Below are 23,416 nucleotides of genomic sequence, written 5' to 3'. Positions count from 1 at the left end.
CCCTGCGACCTGACTCCGGATAAAGCAGAAGAAAATGGATGGATGGATGGATGGAACTAGGGCATTCAGTGTAATACTGCTTGAATGTTTCAGTTGTTAAAATTATACTCATTCTTATTATTATCATTATTATTATTAGTAGTAGTAGTAGTTGTATTCGTAATATGTGTAAAATGTTTTAAAAAGTGGATCTTTGCTCTCTGGGAGTATGTCATATTTCTTTATTTTATGTTATTTGATGTTTTGCATAGGTCATAAATAATGTTTAAAAGGCTAAAAACACATTAACGTTAGATGGACATAACATAACCCCCTCCATTGCACACTTCTCTTCCTGCAGTTGGTTAAAAGACAAGCCTCCAACACACAGAAGTGAGGAGGAAACAGTCTTGAATCTGTAAAATAAATCGTTAATTTCTAACAGCAGTTATGGACACTGGAGGATTTATTATTTTAATCACTACTCTGATTTTCAGCCTTTTTTCTCTTTGTTCAACTTTTGATTGAAATTTGATGCTGAGTGCATCTGCGCTTGCTTTACAGGTAGCCTGGACTTTGTACACATGCAAAAAAGCAGAGCACTCTTCTCACACGGACAGTTTAGATCATTGACTGGTGATCTGTTTAAAAATTGACACGTCAGCATTCAACTCGAGGCAGAACTGGCCCGTAATTGGTCAACCTCTAGTGATAATGTTCTTTAAAAACATTTGTGCTCTGTTTTGAATGCAGACACTGAACTGCCAGCTCACTCCGACCCCGCGCATGAGACAACATGAGGAGAAACCTGCACGATTAGACCCCGTCACACAGGGAACGCAGTCCGTTCTGCATCCTGTGAAATTGCGGAAATGACATTTCTACGCCACAGGATGCCGTAGAAATGCACAGCACCCGCCAGGACCTTACAAGGCACGCTCCCTGGTTGCCGTGAAGTATAGAGCTGCACCTTAAAAATGCAGAAAATTCTCAAAGGCTGGGGGATGCTTAAATGATGCCAGGCGATGCACAAACAATGCACAAATGAATCTATGATCACCCAATGGATGTTGAATCAACGTACAATGATCAAAGATTACACTGGTCAAAAACAAAAACCTTTAGAGTAACTGATTTACAGTAATTTGCTGAATCCGAATCTGAACTCGGATTTCCTGTATCGCATCACGTTTTTTTGCAGTCTGCATGTTCCATATTGATCGATTACAGAAAAGTTGCTCATTCATTCATGGTTTGATGCCACTACTCATGCACAAAAGCATAGTTTTTAAACTTGGTTCATGAAATGTGAACAAGAGCCGTAATATCGTTTATGGCGCTGAAGAGGTGTACGAAATTGCAGCTTTTGCTTCAATGTTTGATATGAGAAATAGGTTTTCATATCTCAAAACGTGCTGTGATTGGCAAAAACTAGCACCAGATTCGGATTCAGCACCACCAATTTACCCAAAATCCATTGAAAAACTCTACGCAAGAAAAATCTTGTTGACCAGTGTTATTGATTACAAAAGATGATCTTAAATATTATTTTTTTAAAATGCATGTTATAAAGTTCAAAATGACTTCCTTGTCAGTTGATGTCTGCTGAGTTCCTCAGAAAGTTTTGTTCGTGTTCAAAACTTTGAGCAGATATCAGGTGGAGAGCTTTGTCTTCTCCTTTTTTCTGCGGCTGATTGTTCATTCTGGGTGCCCCAACTCCACTTGAGACGATGGTGACTACAAGGGACACTGAAGCAATTACACAGAAAGGTGTTTTCGCATCCCTTCTGCCTTCTGACAAAGTTTTAGGATGCACGGCGGACTCCCAAAGGATGCCATCCTGCGTAATGGCACCCTTAGATAATCATGTTCATTTTTTGTAAAACAGTCTTTCAGGAAAAAATGCTTCTGTTGCCACAGGAACATCTCTGAAATACATTAGTTTTTGGCCAAATTTGGTCTAAATCTGTCTGAAAATTAACTTGCCACATTGGGCAAGTAAGGTGTGGGAAGCACCAGTCTCACAGCACCATTCACTTCCCAGTGTCGATTAGACAAGTGCTCACATGCCATGGGTTTTGGCTTCCAATGATTATGGAACAATTAAGAAATTAAGATAATCAAGATAGAATTCTTTTTCTGTTTTGCATTGATGTTGTATGTGGTGAATCCACCATGCTCAAGTGCATTCGTCCCTCCCTGAAAGCCCAGACTTGGTAGTCTCAATGTGTCACTCATTAAAAGTGAACAGCGGTCCATAAGGGCAGGTAGTAAAATTCAGCTGTTTGAGAGCAGGGTTGAGCCATTCAGCACATCAGAGCGAAGCATCATTTTCTGACTACATTGATGTAAAAAATGCAGCCATATTCAAAACGAGTGGTTCTATGAATTCCAGATGACCACCAGAGGGCGGTGTTTAGCACCTGGATAACTACATGGGTGCAGCACAGAGAGGTTGAGAATATATACCAACAAAGTCACGCCATTGGATGTGACCTGGGTGACGTCACTGGTTGTCTTTATATACCAGACGTACCCAGCACTAGTTTATCGGAATTAACTTGCAAGACTGAGTGACAAGCAACTCTGGCGGTCATCCAGAATTCATAGAACCTCAGTTACATTCGTAACTCTGGTTCTATTTCATTCCTACTGACCGCCAGAGAGCTGTGCTTAACACCTGGATGACTTAATACCAACAAGGTCACGAAGAATCACACTCACCTAACATCAGCAGTGGGGAGTGGAGGCAGACAACATCACTGAAGTCACCACAGTAGGAGTGGCCACATTCAGTCTGTAATAGCGGGTGAAGGTACAGGGCGAAGCCCACATAGCAGCAGCACAAATATCACTCAAAGGAACACCTCTCAGTGCAGCCCAGGAGGTGGACACCCCTCTGGTGGAATGGCATGTAACTTTAGGAGGCTGAAGACCCCTGGACTTGTATACTTGTAAAATGGCATCCACGACCCACTGTGCAAGTCGCTGCTTTGATACAGCACAGCCTTTTTTGTGATCACCGTAACAAACAAACAGGCCATCTGTTTTCCAAATCCCAGCAGTCGCACTTATGTACCGCTTTAACATTCGGACAGGACACGGGGAACCTGAGACAGATAATCCTGGATCAGAATGCGGGGCATACACAGCCAAGGAAATTGGCTGGTTAACATGAACGGCTGAAATTCTCTTAGGTAAAAAGGATGGATTAGGCGACAGCGTAACCCCAGATCCGTCAGAATTCCATCGCAAGCAGTTCTCAGCGACCGACAGGGCATGGAGCTCTCCCACTCGCTTAGTCGAAGATACTGCAAGTAGAAAGGCAGTTTTCACTGACACCCACTAAAGATCAGCACTTTCAACTGGTTCAAAAGGAGATAAGCTTAAACCATCCAGGATTAGTGGAAGTCCCATGAAGGTACACGTGCAAGCCTTGGAGGCCGCAAATGTAGAGCACCTTTCAAAAAAATGACACACTAAGGAATGCGAACCCACTGACCGGCCGTCAACGTAGACGTGCCGGGCAGAGGTTGCAGCAACATAAACCCTTAAAGTAGCGACAAAGTCCTTCCTCCAGCAGTTCTAAATATTTGAGTAGAATAGGCACAGGGCAACGCTCTGGGTCTAACTTCTGGTTCTCACACCACCGGACAAACAGCTTCCATCTGTTGCCATACAAAGCCCTGGTAGAAGCAGCACATGAGTTAAGGATAGTCTGAACAACAGCCTGGTCACAAGAGGCTAACAAGGAGTCCGGCCCTTCCACGGCCACACATGCAGTTGAAGGCGTTCTGGGTGAGGGGGCCAAATCCTCCCCTGTAGGTGTGACAACAAATCCTTCCTCTCTGGGAGAGCCAAAGGTTCCCCCTCGAGGAGCGTGTAAATCACGGGAAACCAAATCCTCCCTGGCCAAAACGGAGCAACCAGCAGCACCCTGTGACTGCTCTGCTCTATCCTGTGCGGTGTCAGCATTAGCAGTGGAAGAGGGGGGAAGGCATACAGGAGGCAGTCTGGCCACGGGTGAGCCAGTGCATCCTGCCCCAGCGTGTTGTCTGGTTCCGAGAGGGAGTACCACCGTGGGTAATGTATTGAAGTGCTTGAAGCGAAGAGGTCCACTTCCGCTACTCCATACTTCTGCCAGATCATCTGGACAACAACCAGGTTCAGTCTCCACTCTCCTGGTGGTGGTTTCTGTCTGGAGACTAAGTCCGCAGCACCGTTCTGTATGCCGGGCAGATGAATTGGTCTGACACTTTGAAGGTGAGGCAACGCCCATAAGAGAAGCCTCCGAGCTTCTGCCAGTGAGTGATTGGACCTGGTGCCCTCCTGATGGTTTATGTGGTAGACTTTAGATGTGTTGTCCGACCGGACAAGAACATGTCTTCCTCCCAGGGCCGGGAGGAAATGCTTGAGAGCCAGTCACACAGCGCGACGCTCCAGCACGTTTATGTGTTGAACTCTCTCCTGAGGACTCCAGACACCCTTCACCATCCTGTGATTCCACACGGCCCCCCAACCTTGGAGTGCGCATCTGTAACAACCACCTCTTAACGAGAAGGGATGGAGCCTAGAGGGACACCCTTGCAGATGAAGTCTATGTTCCCCCAGGGTCTGAGGTGCAGAAGGCACTGGTTGGAGAGTCGTACAAGCCTGTGCTGATGCATCTTTGAATTGAGGCCTAGGTTGCTGATCCAAATCTATAGGGGATGCAAGAACAGAAGTCCCAAAGGTACCACTAGTGACATTGCAGTCAGTTTGCCCATCAACTGGAGCAGCAACCCAAAAGACAGTGTCACAGTCCGTTGAACGTGTGAGACAAGATGAATTACATCACCCACTCTCTGCAGGGATGGTGATGCAGTCATGGTTAGGGAGTTGATGGCAGTGCCGATAAAGGTTGTTTGTTGACTGGGAACAAGAGAACTCTTCGCAAAATACACTGTGAGTCCTAACTGAGAGACATGGTTCAGTAGAAGAGCTGTATCGTTGTGCGCCTGCTTCTGAGTCGGAGTGCAGACAAGCCAATCGTAAGTACGGTAGGATTCTTAATCTGAGAGCTTGCAGTGGGACTAGTGCTACAGCCATACATCTGGTAAATGTATGAGGGGTGAGAGAGGCCGAAAGGAAGCACCCTGAACTGGTATGTCTGTCCCTCAAAGCAAAGTGGAGAAACTGTTTGTGACGAGGTGCCACTGGCACATGGAAATAGGCGTCCTTTAAGTCGACACTTGTAAACCAGTCTCCTGGTGTGATGGCTTGAAGAACGTTTACTGTGCGGAGCATGTGAAACTGCAGTACCTTGAGATAACGATTCAGACATCGGAGATCGAGGATAGGACGAAAGCCGCCATCCTTCTTTGGAACAAGGAAGTAGATTGAATAGAACCCTCTGAACTGGTCTGAACTGTGAACTGGCTCTATGGCTCCCTTCTCCAGGAGTTCCAAAACCTCCTGTTGTAGGGCAGCAGACTTCACTGGGTCGGAAACAACGGTCAGCCTCACCCCAATGAACTTTGGAGGATGACATCTGAACTGAATACTGTAACCCTTGAACAAGGTTAACTCACCCATGGATCTTGAATTTGGGCCTCCCAGTACCTGAGATGAGTTAGTGAAAAACAGCTGGGGGCCAAACGTTGGCAGTCAGACCGACCACCTCTGCCTCGTGTCCCTGAGGACCTCTGGGTGTGATTACTGGAAGCTCTGTGAAACCGTTCAGTTCTCGGGGGTCTGCCTGTAGGCTCCCGAAAGGCAGGCTGCTGGGAGAGCTGGCCCTCAACTGCGAAGGCACGTGCAGCTCTGGAAGTAGATAGGAGCCTGGATGTAGAGTGAAAAGTTGTAGCACGTCTGACAGGCTGAGGCCTGGATGTCCGGTGTAGGTCAACAAACTTGCCAAGATTTGCTAGCCTCGACAGCACGCTCCAAAGTTTGTTGGGCCGCATGTCCAAATACTTTGCCTGGAAGATCCGGCAGTGAATGACAGTGTATCTCTGCAGGATTCAGACAGAGGGGTCTGTGCAAGCCACACCTGACGTCTAGTGATGGTAAGGGTCGACATCGGTCTGCCAAGCTCTCTAGACATGTAAGCAAAAGTTTGGGGTGAGGCATCACTAAGACTTTGAGTAGCATCTTCAACCTCTGCCTCCCTCAAAGACTTTGAAAGGGCAAGGGCTAAATGGGACAGTGAGTTGCTTAGGCGACCAATGCGAACAGCTACGTCATAGCACTTGGTGAGGGGGTCATCAATGACCCTACACTGAGGTTGTGGACAGCAGGCATCTGGCCGAGCAGCATCAGTCGGTTCCACAACCAGGTTCGCAATAATGCTGTCGACGGAGGGCATACGGTTCAGACCATACTGAGCCAAATCACACATAGAGCTAAGGGCTCTGCAGTCCCGCGATAGATGGGTCGATGATTTGGGGTCTGCCCAACATCGGTGGCGCTCCTCGATGTATGGTTGCGACGATAGAATGTTGAACTCCAGTTTCTGAGTTACTTTGAAAAAGGCACTTGAAGCAGTGGTTTCCGCCGGGGGATTGTTGGTTCCGAGCCTGGATGAAGCCAACTGAACAGCTTGCTGGACAAAGGATAATCCCGGTCCGGTTTGCGGCAGGGACTCTGTCTCAGAGGCGTGAGAGACCACCAGTGAATGGCTTAGAGAGAGACTCCTTTCGTCCTGGTCCTACACACAGTTTGTGTCACTTGTCACGTACAAGGAATGAGTCGCAGCAATAGATATGGCATCTTCTTCCTGCTGAGTAACTACATCGGTCTGATCAGCCTCATTAGGGACAACAGGAACTGTTACAGCATCCCTAGGCTGTAGATTCAGAAGTAAGGACTTAATCTGAGCAAACTCAGAAGTCAATGTTTCAACCTTTTCAGCCAAAGTATGGTCATGAGTAACCTTCTTAGCAAAAGAGGCCTCTGCGTGTTGGCATTTACGGCGCTTTGGTTCCTTCCTGGGGCTGGAGGCCAAAGTCCCACTGGGCATCCCACTTTCCAATGCCGCGAGTCTAGTAGGCCTCTCTGCTAGTGGTATATTGGCACAATTAAGGCAGGCATGGTCAGTCAGGGCTTCCCTCAGGTATCCAATCCCAAGACACAAGGGGCAAAACATGTCCATCTCCTGGGCTCAAAGGAGCCAAACAGATACTACAGCCATGCAACAAAGTCCCTGACATCATTGTGAACTGCATGCAGATGGCTAACACAAGCCCTGATGGTTACAGATAGCAATACAAAGCGTGAATCACACACAGTGTAAGTACTAACACAGGGCACGGAGCGTGAATCACTCACAGCCACAGTCGTAACACAGGGCACGGAGCGTGAATCACTCACAGCCACAACAGTAACACAAGGCACAGAGCGTGACTCACTCACAGCCACAGCAGTAACACAAGGCACCGAGCGTGAATCACTCACAGCCAGAGGTAACACAAGGCACGGAGCTTGAATCACTCTGTCGAAACAATGCAAAACAATTTAACCAGAGACAGGTCGTAGCAGTCACTCCTAATAACGGGAATCACCTACATCAACGACAACAGCAGCTGCTAGCGGAGCTGTTGAACTTAGTAAAATGGCGGCAGTGCAGACGAAAGAACTTCAAGGAGTGGAAAACACTCACAGCAAGCCCAGCACAGTACACTATAGTGGTTCTGATACACACACTATCACTTAGTTAACAGGGTTAGCGTCATAGCTAAACATGTAGCCAGCCTTTGTCGAAACAACACAGCTAAAGGCTTAGCGGCTAGCAGCTAGTGAACTCACGACAAGTGAATCTGAAGAATACAAAATAGTGAATCCGTGTCTCGCAGCCTCTGGAGGACGTGCAGTGTACGTAGCTCCAACCGAAGTGGTTTATGAGGCTACAAGTGAGAGGGGCAATCGTAGACAAATGCGTTCTCAACCTCTTCAGAATGCGAGAATGTAGAAAAGAAACGAGCGGAGTACGTCTGGTATATAAAGACAACCAGTGACTTCACCCAGGTCGCATCCAATGGCGTGACTTTGTTGGTATATACTCTTGATCTCTCTGTGCGACTCGCTTCTGCATACAGTGAGAACAACCTATTCGTACATGCGAAGATGAGTGAATTTAGTGCTCTGAATGAGAGATGAGGTTCCTAAAGTTCTCACTCTCATCATAACTTTAGTAGTCATCAGTCAGTGCATGATCATAGGTTTTGGAGGCGAGGCTTGAAGGGAGGGGGCAAAATGTTTCAGTTATAACTATTCAAATTCTATCTTAAGCATGCTCGTTCTTCCAAAGTTAGGTAGCCAGTAAATGCTGATTCCAAAGTCAGTGAGTAATCATGTTAAACAATCATTTCAGTTTTAGCCAAAATAATCATGATTATGGTTTTTGCCATAATTGACCTGCCTTAGTGCATGGGCAGAGTGGGAGGTAGACATTTGATCCAAATACACTAATTGGTTGGACTTAATAAAAGGCCTGTGGTTGCCACAAGGAATAGTTTTTGTTGTTTTTCCTTGTTAATATCAATTTTTCTTTTATATACCACCAAATCACAACAAAGTTGGCTCAATGCGCTTCACACAAGTAAGGTCTAACCTTACCAACCCCCAGAGCAAGTAGAATGTTTTGCTTCTTGATTGCTATTTGTTTAAAAGAAAATATCAAAAACTTAAAATAAATACATTCTATTCTAAATCCAGTTGTCACCTATAGTTTTAAGCGTAGAACCTCCATTATTGCCTCAGCAGTTTTGTCATGTAGTGGGTAACATAACAAACTGCCTTTCTTTCAATCCTAATCCAGATGAGTCACTGTAGTTTTGGGCAATTTCTGCCCATTCTGTTTATGTTGCTTTAACATCTGTTGTGCAGCTTGGGTAATTAGCTGTTGCTCACTTAGTCTTTGTAAACTGAAGTCTTGTGCATTTCCTTAGTGTGAGTTCTCAAGATACACATGTGCATACTGTTAGCCTTGGCCTTTTCTTTACGACACAAACATGCTTCCTTCATAGGGTAGTTCTAACGTTTGTTGTTAAATTTATTTAGTGCATTTCTACAAGTAATGTAAGGGGAAGAAATGTCTGAATTCTTTTCTGGAAAGGTTTGATTCAGTTGCCTTATTTTGAGGATTGTCCTCCCACCCTGAGATAAACGGATGAGTAATACTGCTGATTGTATCAAAGTTAAATTTGACAGATTCATCAGTTGAGGTCTGGTCGGTTCCTGATCTCATTCAATATGTTCATCACTAGTTTGTCCTAACATTGATTATAAGCGCTGTCATCTTCCTTTATATATGCATGGTGCACTGTTGCATTTCATTATGCTGGTAAAAAGCCATGCCATTAAGACAACCTAAGTAGCTTGTTTTAATGGACCTGATGAAGTGTTTTGGATTATTGTTTGTGTATGTCATTTAACTATTACCTCCTTGTGTGGTTGAGATGTGGTGTAGGTGTGTTAGTCAGACCATGCAGCTCAGCAGTTAGACCAACTTGCATATCATTCTTAAACTCTAGCTTAGCTTCACTTATGTTGTAACCTCTACCTATTACCATCTTTGCTGGTCATTTCCTTGTTTTGAGGTCATTTTTCTTTTCTTTCACATCGTTTTCCATTCCCCTAGGCTCAGTTGAGTAACCCCCAGCTCAATAGCCTACAGGGTAAAAGTAAAATGCTCCCTCTTATTGAGGAGGCATGGAGTCTACCAATTCCAGCAGAGCTAACCTCCAGGCAGGGGGTCCTGAGCAGTGCACCGCAGCAGGTGAGAGACCAGATAGAGCAACTACACCTCCCCTCCCTGTTACCAAGTGCTCACTCAGACACCTAACTGTAATGTACATGTCCGCATGCACTGTTTGACAATAACGATGGGTAACACTTCAGCCCGACTCCGGCCTCCACACGGTATGTGAACACAGATGTCTAAACAAGCGGACAACAACTTCAACATAATTTGCTTTGCTATGTGCATACTGTTGTGTTCAGATTGGAGACTCAAAATTCAGTTTAAGTACACTCTTTTTGCCTCATGGTAAGAGAAATTTTAGCCCCATTTTCATTTGAAAAGCTTGACCTACTGTGTTTACTTTGTGGCTGCTTTGTGGCATCTGTGGAGAGGACAAGTCAAGTGTTACCCAGTCCTACACTTCCCTTTTACTTGAAAATAAAGTAGTCACTGGCTTCACCCATCACATTTGGCAACAAATACACAAAATAAAGCAATAAAGAGCTTGTGCAGGCTTTAATTAAACATTTTCCATTCTATTAATCCTGTTGTAATTCAGGATTATTCCTGTCGAGTTCTTTGACAAAATCCAGGTTGCGGTGAAGAACATATTGAACCTGCACCATGCTGTTTTTAATCTGCATTTAATTTATTTTGAGAGAGATTAAAGTGCTGAAATCATCAACCATGTGACCCTCTTCATAAGTGTCACACTTTGACATTTGGCATTTGATCCTGCCCCTGTGTGATTGGTGAGGTCGTGCATCTGTAGTGTGTAGTTAGGCTTTCCATTGGTTCTGTCCCCCCTCCTCTTCCTTTAGTGACCCTAAATGCCCTGCATCTGCTCACAAAGCCACAACAACGCCCCCTTGTGTCTCATTACCACCTGTTCATTCATGCTCATCGTAGTTTCAGTAGTTAGATTGTGTCTATGGTAGCGTGTAGGGATGGGTATCTATAAGATTTTATCTGTCGATACCATTATCGATTCCGCTTATCGATCCGATTCCTTATCGATTCCCTTATCGATACCTCTTGTAAATTTTTTGTGTACTAAAAGGCTTTACAGGTTTTCTATGTCAGCGGGTAAAAGAGCGTTTTCTTATTGTGCACCCGCTCTGTAGAATGGTCTTCCTGCGACCGTGAGGCAGTCGGAGTCCATGGACATTTTTAAGTCAAGACTTGATGCCTATTTTATTCTCTTTCTTATGAATAGTTTTGATTTTTTTTATCTGTTTTATTCTTTTACTTCTGCTTATTTATGTATTTGAATTTTTAAATTTTTATTTATTTTAATTATGTTGAACTGTTCTATGTGAGGCACCTTGAGACGGCTTTTGTTGTGATTTGGCACTTTATAAGCCAATTAAATTGAAATTGAACAACGTTTTATTGAGTCTTAAAGTAAATAAATATGAAATAAGTCACTGGATCCTTAAACTTTGGACATAATAACCTACATGGTGCATCCTTGATCTCTGGACATAAATAGAAATAAACAAAATCTGTTGTTATTGTCAAAAGCATTCCCTTTCAGACATTATTGGCATGAATGTCTTTACATACATCTGAGCCGAGCTCTTGCAGCTGGCTGTGCTGCACGTCAGGATATCATTTATAAAGAATGCAGGACGTCTCATTTTGGGAAGAAAAAAAATGTTTAGTCAGTTGTAGTTTCTTGTCTGTATTACAACATCTGTAAAGAGGTGTCATTTTATTTAAAGCGGCAATTCATTTTGAAGTTCTTAATTCCGACCGGACTCTGTCTCAGCAGAGAGCCGCGCAGCGTTTGGAGCTGTGCCCAGGGGACAGAGGACGATTCTTGTTTCTTGAATACAACAAGACATGAGTCCCATTTAGTGACTTTAATCCACACAAAAGTGACTCACAAAATTTTAATGGCTTTGAGATGGGTTAAGAAGCGGACTTTCCGTTTCTGAAGACCAGCGAATCAAAGAACCAGCGAGCTAGTGGATCAAAGCATTGCTTCAATGGTTCACGCTTCAAAGTGGTGTCGCGCTGCAGAAACTGTTCATTACGGAGCAGCTGCAGGATCTGTAATCAACGTAGAGGAATGATCATTTTCCCGACAAACGCCCTCAAAAACGGCTGCTCTGAAGGACCAATAAGGGAATCGTTAAGCAAAAAGGCTATTGATATTGGTGGATCGAATCATTTCTTAACAATACTCAAAAAGAACCGGTTCTCGATACCCAACCCTAGTAGCGTGTGATCAGTGTTGTTTTTAAGAGTAGATTTGTTGATCTTTGAAATCAGTCACTTTGCTGAAACTTTTTTCCTGAAGTGTGATTCTGTTTAAATTGGGTGAGTCTGATGTAGTGCAAATGGATTTTCAACAGGTCAGATGTGACTTCATATTTTCGTTTAACTTGGCATGTGACCATTTTACCCAAATGTATTGCTTATATGATAAGTAGTGATTTAACTTTTCATTTTGCTTCAGTGAAATCGATTATAGGCCTCTGTACACCACCACAACAGAGTCGCAATGAAGCAAAGATGTGCTTGTAGAGATGATTTTCAGTTTTAATTCAAGGCATTCACCAATAATATTGCATTAACCATTTAGGAATTGCAACCATTGATGTGCACTGTACCAACATCAAAGACTAACTAGAAGGATTACTGTTATAACAAACTATCATTTTTTTCAGCAAGTCAGAGGTGGGTGCGTGAACATTTGCAAGTCACTGATTATGTCTTGGACTTCATTTGCATCAGTTACAGCTTGAAACATGTTTGATTGTGCTCCATCAGAGTAAAAATTTGATGTAGAAGCAGCGATTGTTGTGGTTCTGGCCAAGGGTGCAGCTCCGTACTTTAGTTTTCAGGCAGGTAGCCAGGTCTGCACTTGATAAGCCAGACAGTTGCCAGGTCTGATGCCAGCCTGTTGGGAGGCAAGCTGGAGTAAGTAGTTTCATCCCATTTTTGCACTTCTTTTGGATTGTGGGCGATCGTAATAGAATGGCATCCTGTGGAATAGGGGTGTTAGGGTGCAATTGTTTTGACAGTGTATCTTTGCTTTACAAAATAATGTTTAAATACAGTTTTCAACCCAAGAAAATATATTCCAGAATACAGCTTTGCTCACTGTGATGTCATTTTGTACAATTGATTGATGTACAAGACTTGATGAGTTGAAACTGGCCCACCATAAATACTATGCTCAGCCTTGATACCGACATTGTGGGTTGATTGGTAAGCTTGAACTCAGGCTGTGTAGTTAATAGAAAATGTATTGAAATTGGCAGTTAGAACCTCTTTGCTTACTTTGAGTAATTTGTATAATGGTACAATGTAAGTGTGTATTTTTTTATTTTTATTTTGCTGCTACCCCCCAAAGGGATGACCCAATAAAGTTGCCCCCCATCCCGTCTAGGTGGTTATTAATATACAAATAATGAATGTTTGAGTTCAGTGGTACGAATATTTCATGTGGTGAAAGCTGGAACATACCATTCAATGAGGCAAAGCAGAGTTGAATGGTACGTTCCACCTTTCACTGAATTAAATATTTGTTCCATTGAAAGAATGAATGTAAAAACTTTCATTATTTGTTTTATATAATGTCTAAAGTAGATCCTTTACATTTGATATTTTATTAATTTATAAACAACAGAAAAGGGACTTCTATTTTGGTCTTCCACTGCTGCTAAAGTCCAACGTGAACTTTAAATAGGAGTCCAAATTGTGACGTGTATTCCGTTGATGCTGTGCAGTGACTTTGTACTTCACTAAAAAAGACTTTGTGTAATTCCTCAGTCCAGCGAAAAATCATGTCGGCTTTTCATCCAAACCTTCATGCCTCCAGACGGCTTACAGTTGAGTAGATTTTTGTGTGTGTGTGTGTGTGTGTGTGTGTGTGTGTGTGTGTGTGTGTGTGTGTGTGTGTGTGTGTGTGTTAGAAGAAATAGCTCTTTCAAATCCTCGTCCGACAGCAACACACATTCAGCCATATTTGCTTTAAAGCTAAGCGCAATCCCACTTGTGTGAGTGTGCGTGTACACCGCACACGTTTGCACTAGTGGGACGGTGGTGGTGGAAGCGTGCTCTTCTTTTCTTCTTTGTTTTGGCTGCTCCCATTCAGGATCACCACAGCAGAAGCCTGCAATAGTACCAAACATATAGAACCAAATTGCACTCTAAATGGAACAATGGGACAAATAATCCATGTCACGTGACATAGAAAGCACCAATCAAATGACAAGGATCCACTCAGCCATTATATAATATTGTGTATCTGTTGATAGAGTCCCAATCCAATACTTACATTTTTCTAGATAATATACTTGTGCAAAACAGTGCAAATACATTAAAGTCAGTCCAGTGTATATGCTTGACAGCTGAACTGTTCTGCAGTATACAGTGGAACATCGGCTTAGAACTTAAGTGGTTCCTAAATGTTTTTCTTAAACCTTAACCAATTTTCCCATAAGAAACAGTGTAAAATGGATTAATCAGTTCCTGGCCCCAAAAGGAATACAGTTTTTACCTTTTTAACAGCATTTCATGCATAAAAGGCAGGCAAAATACAAAGACTATGCATAGTATCTTGTACAAATTACTGTATTGCTGTATTTAATGTTGTATGCTAACAGCATTTGCGAAGCTTCACCAGTTTGCTCCACTCAATGTATGATTACTGGAAAAAATATGTGGCTCATAACTTTTAATCTCTAGAAAAAAGTAAACATTAGGAGAACCTCTGCGCAGTCCCCAAAAATATTATTTAATAAATGGCTGAAGACAGACTTTCTTGCTGCTGCTGCTTCTTCTTTCAAGTCTATTGGTGGATTGCAACCCAACACAGTGCATCACTGCCACCGTCTGTAGTGGTGGTGTTTGTGCACTAAGACTGTTCGAAAAGTGATGCATTTTTCATTCAGAAAATATGTACACAAACTTATTTGTTTGTAAAGAGCCATTCTAAAACCGAGGTTCCACTGTATTAAGAAAAGGTTTAGTTTTAGTAAAGAAAAAGCCCAGCTTTAATAGTCAGACCTAAAAAGTCAAACCACACATAAATACTTGAAATACACTCAACAAAAATATAAACGCAACACTTTTGATTTTGCTCCCATTTTGTATGAGATGAACTGAAAGATCTAAAACTTTTTCCACTTACACAATATCACCATTTCCCTCAAATATTGTTCACAAACCAGTCTAAATCTGATAGTGATCACTTCTCCTTTGCTGAGATAATCCATCCCACCTCACAGGTGTGCCATATCAAGATGCTGATTAGACACCATGATTAGTGCACAGGTGTGCCTTAGACTGCCCACAATAAAAGGCCACTCTGAAAGGTGCAGTTTTGTTTTATTTGGGGGGGATACCAGTCAGTATCTGGTGTGACCACCATTTGCGTCATGCAGTGCAACACATCTCCTTCGCATAGAGTTGATCAGGTTGTCAATTGTGGACTGTGGAATGTTGGTCCACTCCTCTTCAATGGCTGTGCGAAGTTGCTGGATATTGGCAGGAACTGGTATACGCTGTCGTATACGCCGGTCCAGAGCATCCCAAACATGCTCAATGGGTGACATGTCCGATGAGTATGCCGACCATGCAAGAACTGGGACATTTTCAGCTTCCAAGAATTGTGTACAGATCCTTGCAACATGGGGTCGTGCATTATCCTGCTGCAACATGAGGTGATGTTCTTGGATGTATGGCACAACAATGGGCCTCAGGATCTCGTCACGGTATCTCTGTGCATTCAAAATGCCATCAATAAAGTGCTCCTGTGTTCTTCGTCCATAACAGACGCCTGCCCATACCATAACCCCACCGCCACCATGGGCCACTCGATCCACAACATTGACATCAGAAAACCACTCACCCACATGACGCCACACACGCTGTCTGCCATCTGCCCTGGACAGTGTGAACCGGGATTCATCCGTGAAGAGAACACCTCTCCAACGTGCCAAACGCCAGCGAATGTGAGCATTTGCCCACTCAAGTCGGTTACGACGACGAACTGGAGTCAGGTCGAGACCCCGATGAGGACGACGAGCATGCAGATGAGCTTCCCTGAGACGGTTTCTGACAGTTTGTGCAGAAATTCTTTGGTTATGCAAACCAATTGTTTCAGCAGCTGTCCGAGTGGCTGGTCTGAGACGATCTTGGAGGTGAACATGCTGGATGTGGAGGTCCTGGGCTGGTGTGGTTACACGTGGTCTGCGGTTGTGAGGCTGGTTGGATGTACTGCCAAATTCTCTGAAACGCCTTTGGAGACAGCTTATGGTAGAGAAATGAACATTCAATACACGAGCAACAGCTCTAGTTGACATTCCTGCTGTCAGCATGCCAATTGCAAGCTCCCTCAAATCTTGCGACATCTGTGGCATTGTGCTGTGTGATAAAACTGCACCTTTCAGAGTGGCCTTTTATTGTGGGCAGTCTAAGGCACACCTGTGCACTAATCATGGTGTCTAATTAGCATCTTGATATGGCACACCTGTGAGGTGGGATGGATTATCTCAGCAAAGGAGAAGTGCTCACTATCACAGATTTAGACTGGTTTGTGAACAATATTTGAGGGAAATGGTGATATTGTGTATGTGGAAAAAGTTTTAGATCTTTTGAGTTCATCTCATACAAAATGGGAGCAAAATCAAAAGTGTTGCGTTTATATTTTTGTTGAGTATATTTGTGATATTTGAGTTATATCACTCGGCCCATGTTTGAACATTCCTAACGATAAAAGTCATTATTATTTATTCAGTCTTTTTAGATTGCACTGGTTATGTTCTATTGTCATGACACTCTTGCGGGGGGGGTCAGAACTAAGTTTAATACAATCTTTATTTCCATTTGTATATTTGATTGTTACTTTAGGAATTTTTTTTTTTTTTTTTTTTTGGACAGTCACATCTGGCTTGTAGGCTCTCTCAGAGGAAATAGAAAAGCTGTCACTGTGTGTGAAATGTGTAACCTTTTGCTCTTGAATTACTCTGGCATTCACTTGAACAGCCACAACTACCTTTTAAACTCAAGCACAAAATACTTTGAGCGCTCATGAAGAATTTTGTTGAGTGCATTTATGATAGCAATAACTTTTATTGCTGCAGGTATTGGTGATGTGATGTAGTGGTGAGTTTCCATCAGTAGTCATCTAAACAGGGAAACCACCCTGAGGCTTTAGTCGCCCTATGAAGCAACACCTCCACAGTCACTGGAATGTTTTGCTCAACATGTCTTGCCTGTTTGTCAAAGTGCCAACACAATATTACAGTGCTGCTCTTCTTTCTTTTCTTTATCTTCTCCATCCACTGCTTTGCTCTTCCCTGCCCCCCTCCCCCCACACGCACCTTTGCTATGCCTTGCACATTTTAATACATATGCTCAATTATTTTTGCATCTCTCCATTTAATTTTTCAATTTTGGTTTTTGTTTGTACCACTGATGTCTTTCACTTGGATTGCGCTCTTCTTTCTCATTCTTCTTCCCCAATTATTATTATTATTATTATTATTATTATTATTATTATTTATTCTTATTATTATTACATTTTTTTATTAAATAAACCCGCTTTGCCTACGCTCTTGCCAACCCTCCTCTTCCAGGCTTGTAAGCCCAGTCACATTGCAGAAGGTGGGAGTTCAGGTCAGTCGCTGCCTGCTCACACAGGCTCACTGGGCCAAGCAGAGGAGCAGTCTTGTCCAGCTAAGAGGAGGAGAGCCTCCAGCCCTTCCAAGGTAGCCATTTCTTTAAACTTTTGAGTTAATCTTCAAAAGTGAATTTAATTATGAGGTGCATCCAAAAAGTGTCCGACCTTATTTTATCCCATACAAACACATGATGCATGTTGTCATTTGGTGGGGAGGTATGGGGAAGTTTCAGGCGCACGTGTGAAATTTTTCTTGTTCGCAGAGCACATCAGTCACAAGCAGCAAGCCTTAGCGTGAAGACGTGTACCGACAACCTGTCGGATACATGACTGAATGTCTTGAGGCCATCCACAAACTGAAATGACCAAGGAATTGACCGAATGTTTCCGTCAGTGGCAAATCTGCTGGGAGAAGTGTGTGTGTGTGTGTGTGTGTGTGTGTGTGTGTGTGTGTGTGTGTGTGTGTGTGTGTGTGTGTGTGTGTGAGAGAGAGAGAGAGAATCAGGACCCTGACAAATTACAGGAGTGTTGTTTGCCCAGGAAAGGCTCAATCAGCTGAACAAAATGTGGCTGAGACTTCCAGTCACATTTGCTTTTCCTCTGCTGTTAGCAGCTTTGGCATGAATTCCACTGACATGCTCTGCGTGCCAAAATCCTCTGTTAAAATGGAATGTACCAAACCTGTGCTAATCCCCATCCTCCACAAGTTCTTGTATGATGGCACCATGATCATTCATGACCAAAGTCTGTATTTTGTTAATCACAAGGTCATTTCGATTTGTGGATGGCCTCAAGTCGTTCCGGATATCTTTTGGATGCACCTCATATCTAATGCCAAATCACAGTCTAAGACAACTGAAAGTGCTGTACAAAAAAGAATAAGAATGAGATCAGGGATCACCAGTGATGCACATTAGTGATGGATGGGTCAACCTATAACCTGCTGGTTGACCCATGGGTCAGATGGGTGTGGGCACCCTTGATACGAAAATATTGCTGTTTCAGACAAGGGATGCCAAAAGTGACAAATCAGTTGCCACAAAGCAATTAACAGATCAAATGCACAGTGTCTAAATAGCATACAACAGGTTAGATGTAATTACTTTCACCTTTTCTCTCTCTCACACACGCACCAGAGAGTGCGCTCTGCTTAATGCGTTCATGTCTGCAGGTTGTAGGTAATGATGCATACGTTTGTGTTCCTCCTGCAGTACGTTGGATGGAGGATACATGGATAATACATGGAGCTGAATTACCAATCACATCATCAACAATCACATTGTCATGCCTGGTTGGCATAAATATTAACAACACAGTGCACATACCCATGGTAGATGTACCAGTCAATTTAAAAAATCACAGAAAAATATCTAGGGTACAACACAAGGTTGCTTCAAACTGGTGGTCAAATAACTACTACTTTATCTGACAGCTGACACTTATTGTGATTATAATTAAGGATTCTAATTTGCTAATTTCTTAAAAATAAAAAACTAAGAAATCACATGTACATAAATATTCACAGCCTTTCCTCGATACTTTGTTGATGCACCTTTGGCAGCAATTACAGCCTCAAGTTTTCTTAAATATGCCACAAGCTTGGAACACCTATCTTTGGGCAGTTTTGCCAATTCCTCTTTGCAGCACCTCTCAAGCTCCCTCAGGTTGGATGGGGAGCGTCGGTGAACAGCCATTTTCAGATCTTTCCAGAGATGTTCAGTCGGATTCAGATCTGGGCTCTGGCTGGATCACTCAAGGACATTCACAGAGTTGTCCTGAAGCCACTCCTTTGATATCTTGGCTGTGTGTCCTGCTGAAAGATGAACTGTCACCTCAGTCTGAGGTCAGGAGCGCCCTGGAGCAGGTTATCATCCAGGATGTCTCTGTACATTGCTACTTCATCTTTCCCTCAATCCTACCTAGTCTCCCAGTTCCTGCCACTGAAAAACATCCCCACAGCATGATGCTGTCACCACCATGCTTCACTGTAGGGATGGTGCCTGGTTTCCTCCAAACATGATGCTGGGCATTCATGCCAAAGAGTTCAATCTTTGTCTTATTAGACCAGCGAATTTTGTTTCTCATGGTCTGAGAGTCCTTCAGGCGCCTTTGGGCAAACTCCAGGCAGGCTGCCATGTGCCTCTTACTAAGAAGTGGCTTCCATTTGGCCACTCCATCATACAGGTCTGATTGGTGGATTGCAGAGATGGTTGTCCTTCTGGAAGGTTCTCCTCTCCACACAGAGGAATGCTGGAGCTCTGACAGAGTGACCATCAGGTTCTTGGTCACCTCCATGATTTAGGTTCTTACCCCCGATTGCTCAATTTAGACAGACAGCCAGCTCTTGGAAGAGTTCTGGTGGATCTGAACTTATTCCATTTACAGATGTGGAGGTCGCTGTGCTTATTGGGACCTTCAATGCAGCAGAAATGTTTTGTACCCTTCCCCAAATTTGTGCTTCGGGACAATCCTGTCTCAGAGGTCTACAGACATTTCCTTTGACTTTATGCTTGGTTTGTGCTTTGACATGCACTGTCAACTGTGGGACCTTATATGTAGACAGGTGTGTGTCTTTCCAAATCATGTCTAATCAACTGAATTTACCCCAGGTGGACTCCAATTAAGCTGCAGAAACATCTCAAGGATGATCAGTGGAAACAGGATGCGCCTGAACTCCACTTTTAGCTTCATGGCAAAGGCTGTGAATACTTGTGAATACTTATGTACATGTAATTTTAGTTTTTTTTTTTTTATTTGCATCAATCCAAACAAATTCATTGTCATTGTGGGGTATTGTGTGTAGAATTTTGAGGAAAAATAATAATTTCATCCATTTTGGAATAAGGTTGTAACATAATGTGGAAAAAGAGAAGCGCTGTGAATACTTTCCAGATGCACTGTAGCCATAGCCAGCAGGTAATGAAATTTATGAAACTGAGTAATCCTATATGGCTCATGATGAAGGCTGTTACTGTAGATTGTACTTTGCATTTACTCGGTACATGTACAAGGCAAAAGTTTGAGGTTTGTCTCTGTGATGCAGGTTTTGGTTCTCATTGCCCCGTTAGTTGCAGTCAGGCATTTTTCTGTGTCAGTGAATGTGCATTTATTATTCCTTTTAATGGAAACAGGCCGAACTTGTAAATATTTGTTAAGCTGTAGGTTCCTTGTATTATTTCTGTTTTCATATTATGTCTCAGGGTGATTCTTGGGCCAGTAATGCAGCACAACAGCCAGTACCTAACTGGTATTTTTCTCCACAGAAGTTACAGGTTGGTAACATTTCTAAACCTTCTCATCCTGCACATCATGTCAGGCCAAACCCAGTTTTCACTGTGGGTTATTCTATCTTCTCAGCTGTTGGAGCAGTTGAGGAGTAACCGGGCGAGCCTGAAGCCACCACAGCTTCAGATGTTGGAGCAACTGGAAGCGCAGCTTGCAATGATGCAGCAGCAGCACCAGGTATGCATTGCAGTCGTACTCACAGATGGAAATGTATGTTACGTGGATCTGCTCTATCAGAATTACTTGCAGACAGGACAGCTGTTCCAGTTGTTTTCGTGTTGGTGATCCTCCTGTCCTGTGCGCCAGTAGCATTTCTTGTATATTCATCTGTGAATTGTTCTGTAATTTATGTTTGTAGCATGGCCCAAGCAGAGGGTTGACCTTTGAGTCTGGTCTGCTTGAGGTTTCTTCCTCAGAGGGAGTTTTTCCTTACCACTGTTGCTCTGTGGATTGGTAAGGTTAGACCTTACCTCTGTGAAGTGCTTTGAAGCACCTCTGTTGTGATTTGGCGCTATATAAATGAAAATAAATTGAAATTCAAGACACATGTACCCACAGGAAAGTTTAATAAATTGATAATCAAGGGAAAAATGGACACTGTCTGTTTACCGGCTTTGCTGTTTCTGTGGTTAATATTGTCACCAAGTTGAATATCTTTGCGTTTTGGGCTTTTAAAAGTCTAAGATATTTGAACACACAGCCTGTTTCTGCTGGAAAATTTGAATTGGGCATGATTTGCAGTCAAGTTATTCCTAGGCTTTTGAAACATTACATTGAGGATTCCCATTATCAACTCTGGCATGCTAAATGACACGCTGTCATTACATACTACTTGTCTCTCTCACCAGGTCCTTAAAGATGAGTTTTGTGGACATATGTAGCGCTGCAGTTTTGTACTGCACTGCACACATTTTTGCCTGATCAAAACAACTGTTGATCGCTGCTGTTGTGAAAGTGCATCACTGTCAGGTCATTTTCATTTGAAACCAGAAGTGCTGTGTGTGGGGGGGGGGGGGTCTAAAACATTCCTATTTAATGTTAACTACGTTGTTTTGTGTTGTCAGGCGGCTGTATGAAAATGGCTTATTAACACAGCAGTTGTACCACAGCACAAAAATCTGTGTAAATACATTATTCCCTATACAGTAGCCAAATGTTAGTCAATGTCTAAATAAAATATGTATAATATAGACTGGGGATAACTCACCAATTCACAAGTCCTGACATAATTGAATAGAGTAGCACACTGTAGAACTCTCACATACTGGTGGCAAACAACCTAAAACGAAAATAGTAAAACCAAAATAGGACAGCTTGTAAAAAATGCAATGAAAATCATAGGACAGAAGGAGTTTCCTTATCTCCAGACAATTTTTGAAACCTCTGTCCTGGCACAAGCCAAAGCCATAACCAGAGAACCCTCCCATCCACTGCACAGTGAATACACTCTGCTACCTTCTGGGAGGCGCTATCGAGCGATCAAGCACCGCAGTAATAGGTTTAAACTCTCTTTTGTTCCCATGTCAGTGGTTTTGTTAAATAAGACAAGACAGTAGGAATGTGTTTTTTTTTTTATTGTTGAATTGTAATTATGTTATTTATTGGGCACGTGCAATATACTGAAGTCACTTAATTTGCAAATGCACTTTACTTGGGATTGTGCAATATCATGACATGGTCATATTCCTTTTGTTGAAATTGTGCAGACCAGCTGACTGTTGTAATGTTGTCTGTGTGATCGGATGTTAAATGTTGTGAATGTTGTTTATGTGTTAAACAACACTGTGAGCCCAAGACAAATTTCCCCTGTGGGGACAATAAAGTTTAACCTAACCTAACCTCTTAACTGTCTCTCAGGGTGAGGAACAGAATATTTTAACAGTTGTATATCTGTGATCAACATCTTTATTGTAATAAAGTTATAAAGCTAGTCATCCACCATAGGAGAATGCCTTCTGAATGCTTGGAGTTTTTCCTTGTAGAACGCAGTGATCTTTCTTGCGAGTACCGTGAGCTTCCCCGAGCTCCACTTCATCACTCCAGTCCCGCCATCTTCCTCCGGTCTGTCAGTTGGACAGCTGCTGGATCTCATCCCGAGCCAGTCAGCAGTGAGTTTCACCACATTAACTCCAATCCCTTGTGAGGCCATGTCCCTTGTCGCTTCTGAAGCATCTTGAAACAGCCGGGCGCCGTCTTCATAGAAAATTTGCGTCCTTGCAGGAGTTTGGAACTTTATTTTCTGTGCTTTCAGAACTTTTTTGGTTTTGGCATATTCATATTCGCTGTGCTTCTTCAGTGCCTCAGGAAGATAGTCATGATCCACATAGAAGCGAACACCATCACAGAACGCTTCTTTTTTTCTGCTGTATGCACTGGAAGACATCTTCTTTGGTCCAGTAACTTCTGAACAGGAGCACGATGGACCGGGGTTTGGTATTCGGGCCCTTCGGCTTTGGTTCGATCCCAAGATCTTTCTCATGGCCAAAATTGTGCTTTTTAAAAGATTGTCTAGGAAATCAACCATATCAATTCCTTCTTTTCGTTCAGGTATGCTGTAAATTCTCAGGTTGGCTCTTCTCGCTCTCCCCTCCTGGTCAGTCAGTCTTGCCTCAAGAGTAGCTTGGCACTGCAGTAGCTTCTTAATTACCATCAATGTTACCTGAAGTATATTCTCAACTTCATTAATTCTCTCCCCTGCCCTGTCCAGTCTGTCATTAGCTCTTTAAAGCTCATGTTTAATGTCAGAAAGTTGCTCCCTGTTGTCGTTTTGGAACTCTCAAACTCGTTTTTTA

The 23,416-nt window shown here is 43.0% G+C and overlaps 1 protein-coding gene across 7 annotated transcripts in view; it reads left to right on the top strand.

The window, feature by feature from the left end:
* Nucleotides 1-23,416, top strand: part of LOC117514742 (histone demethylase UTY-like) — a 181,650-nt gene that overhangs the window by 120,809 nt on the left and 37,425 nt on the right. For 5 of the 7 annotated variants that reach the window (XM_034175316.1, XM_034175323.1, XM_034175308.1 and 2 more), the window contains 4 exons: nt 9,599-9,736; nt 17,296-17,427; nt 20,540-20,611; nt 20,697-20,801. In XM_034175316.1, coding sequence (XP_034031207.1) covers nt 9,599-9,736; nt 17,296-17,427; nt 20,540-20,611; nt 20,697-20,801 — 447 coding nt within the window. The remainder of the gene's footprint in view (nt 1-9,598; nt 9,737-17,295; nt 17,428-20,539; nt 20,612-20,696; nt 20,802-23,416) is intronic. The other 2 variants (XM_034175358.1, XM_034175332.1) reach the window with 1 other exon arrangement.

Source organism: Thalassophryne amazonica, chromosome 1 (assembly GCF_902500255.1).
Source record: "Thalassophryne amazonica chromosome 1, fThaAma1.1, whole genome shotgun sequence".
NCBI classification, from domain to species: domain Eukaryota; kingdom Metazoa; phylum Chordata; class Actinopteri; order Batrachoidiformes; family Batrachoididae; genus Thalassophryne; species Thalassophryne amazonica.
The sequence above is the reverse complement of the archived record's forward strand: the minus strand, read 5'-3'. Positions and strand labels throughout refer to the sequence as shown.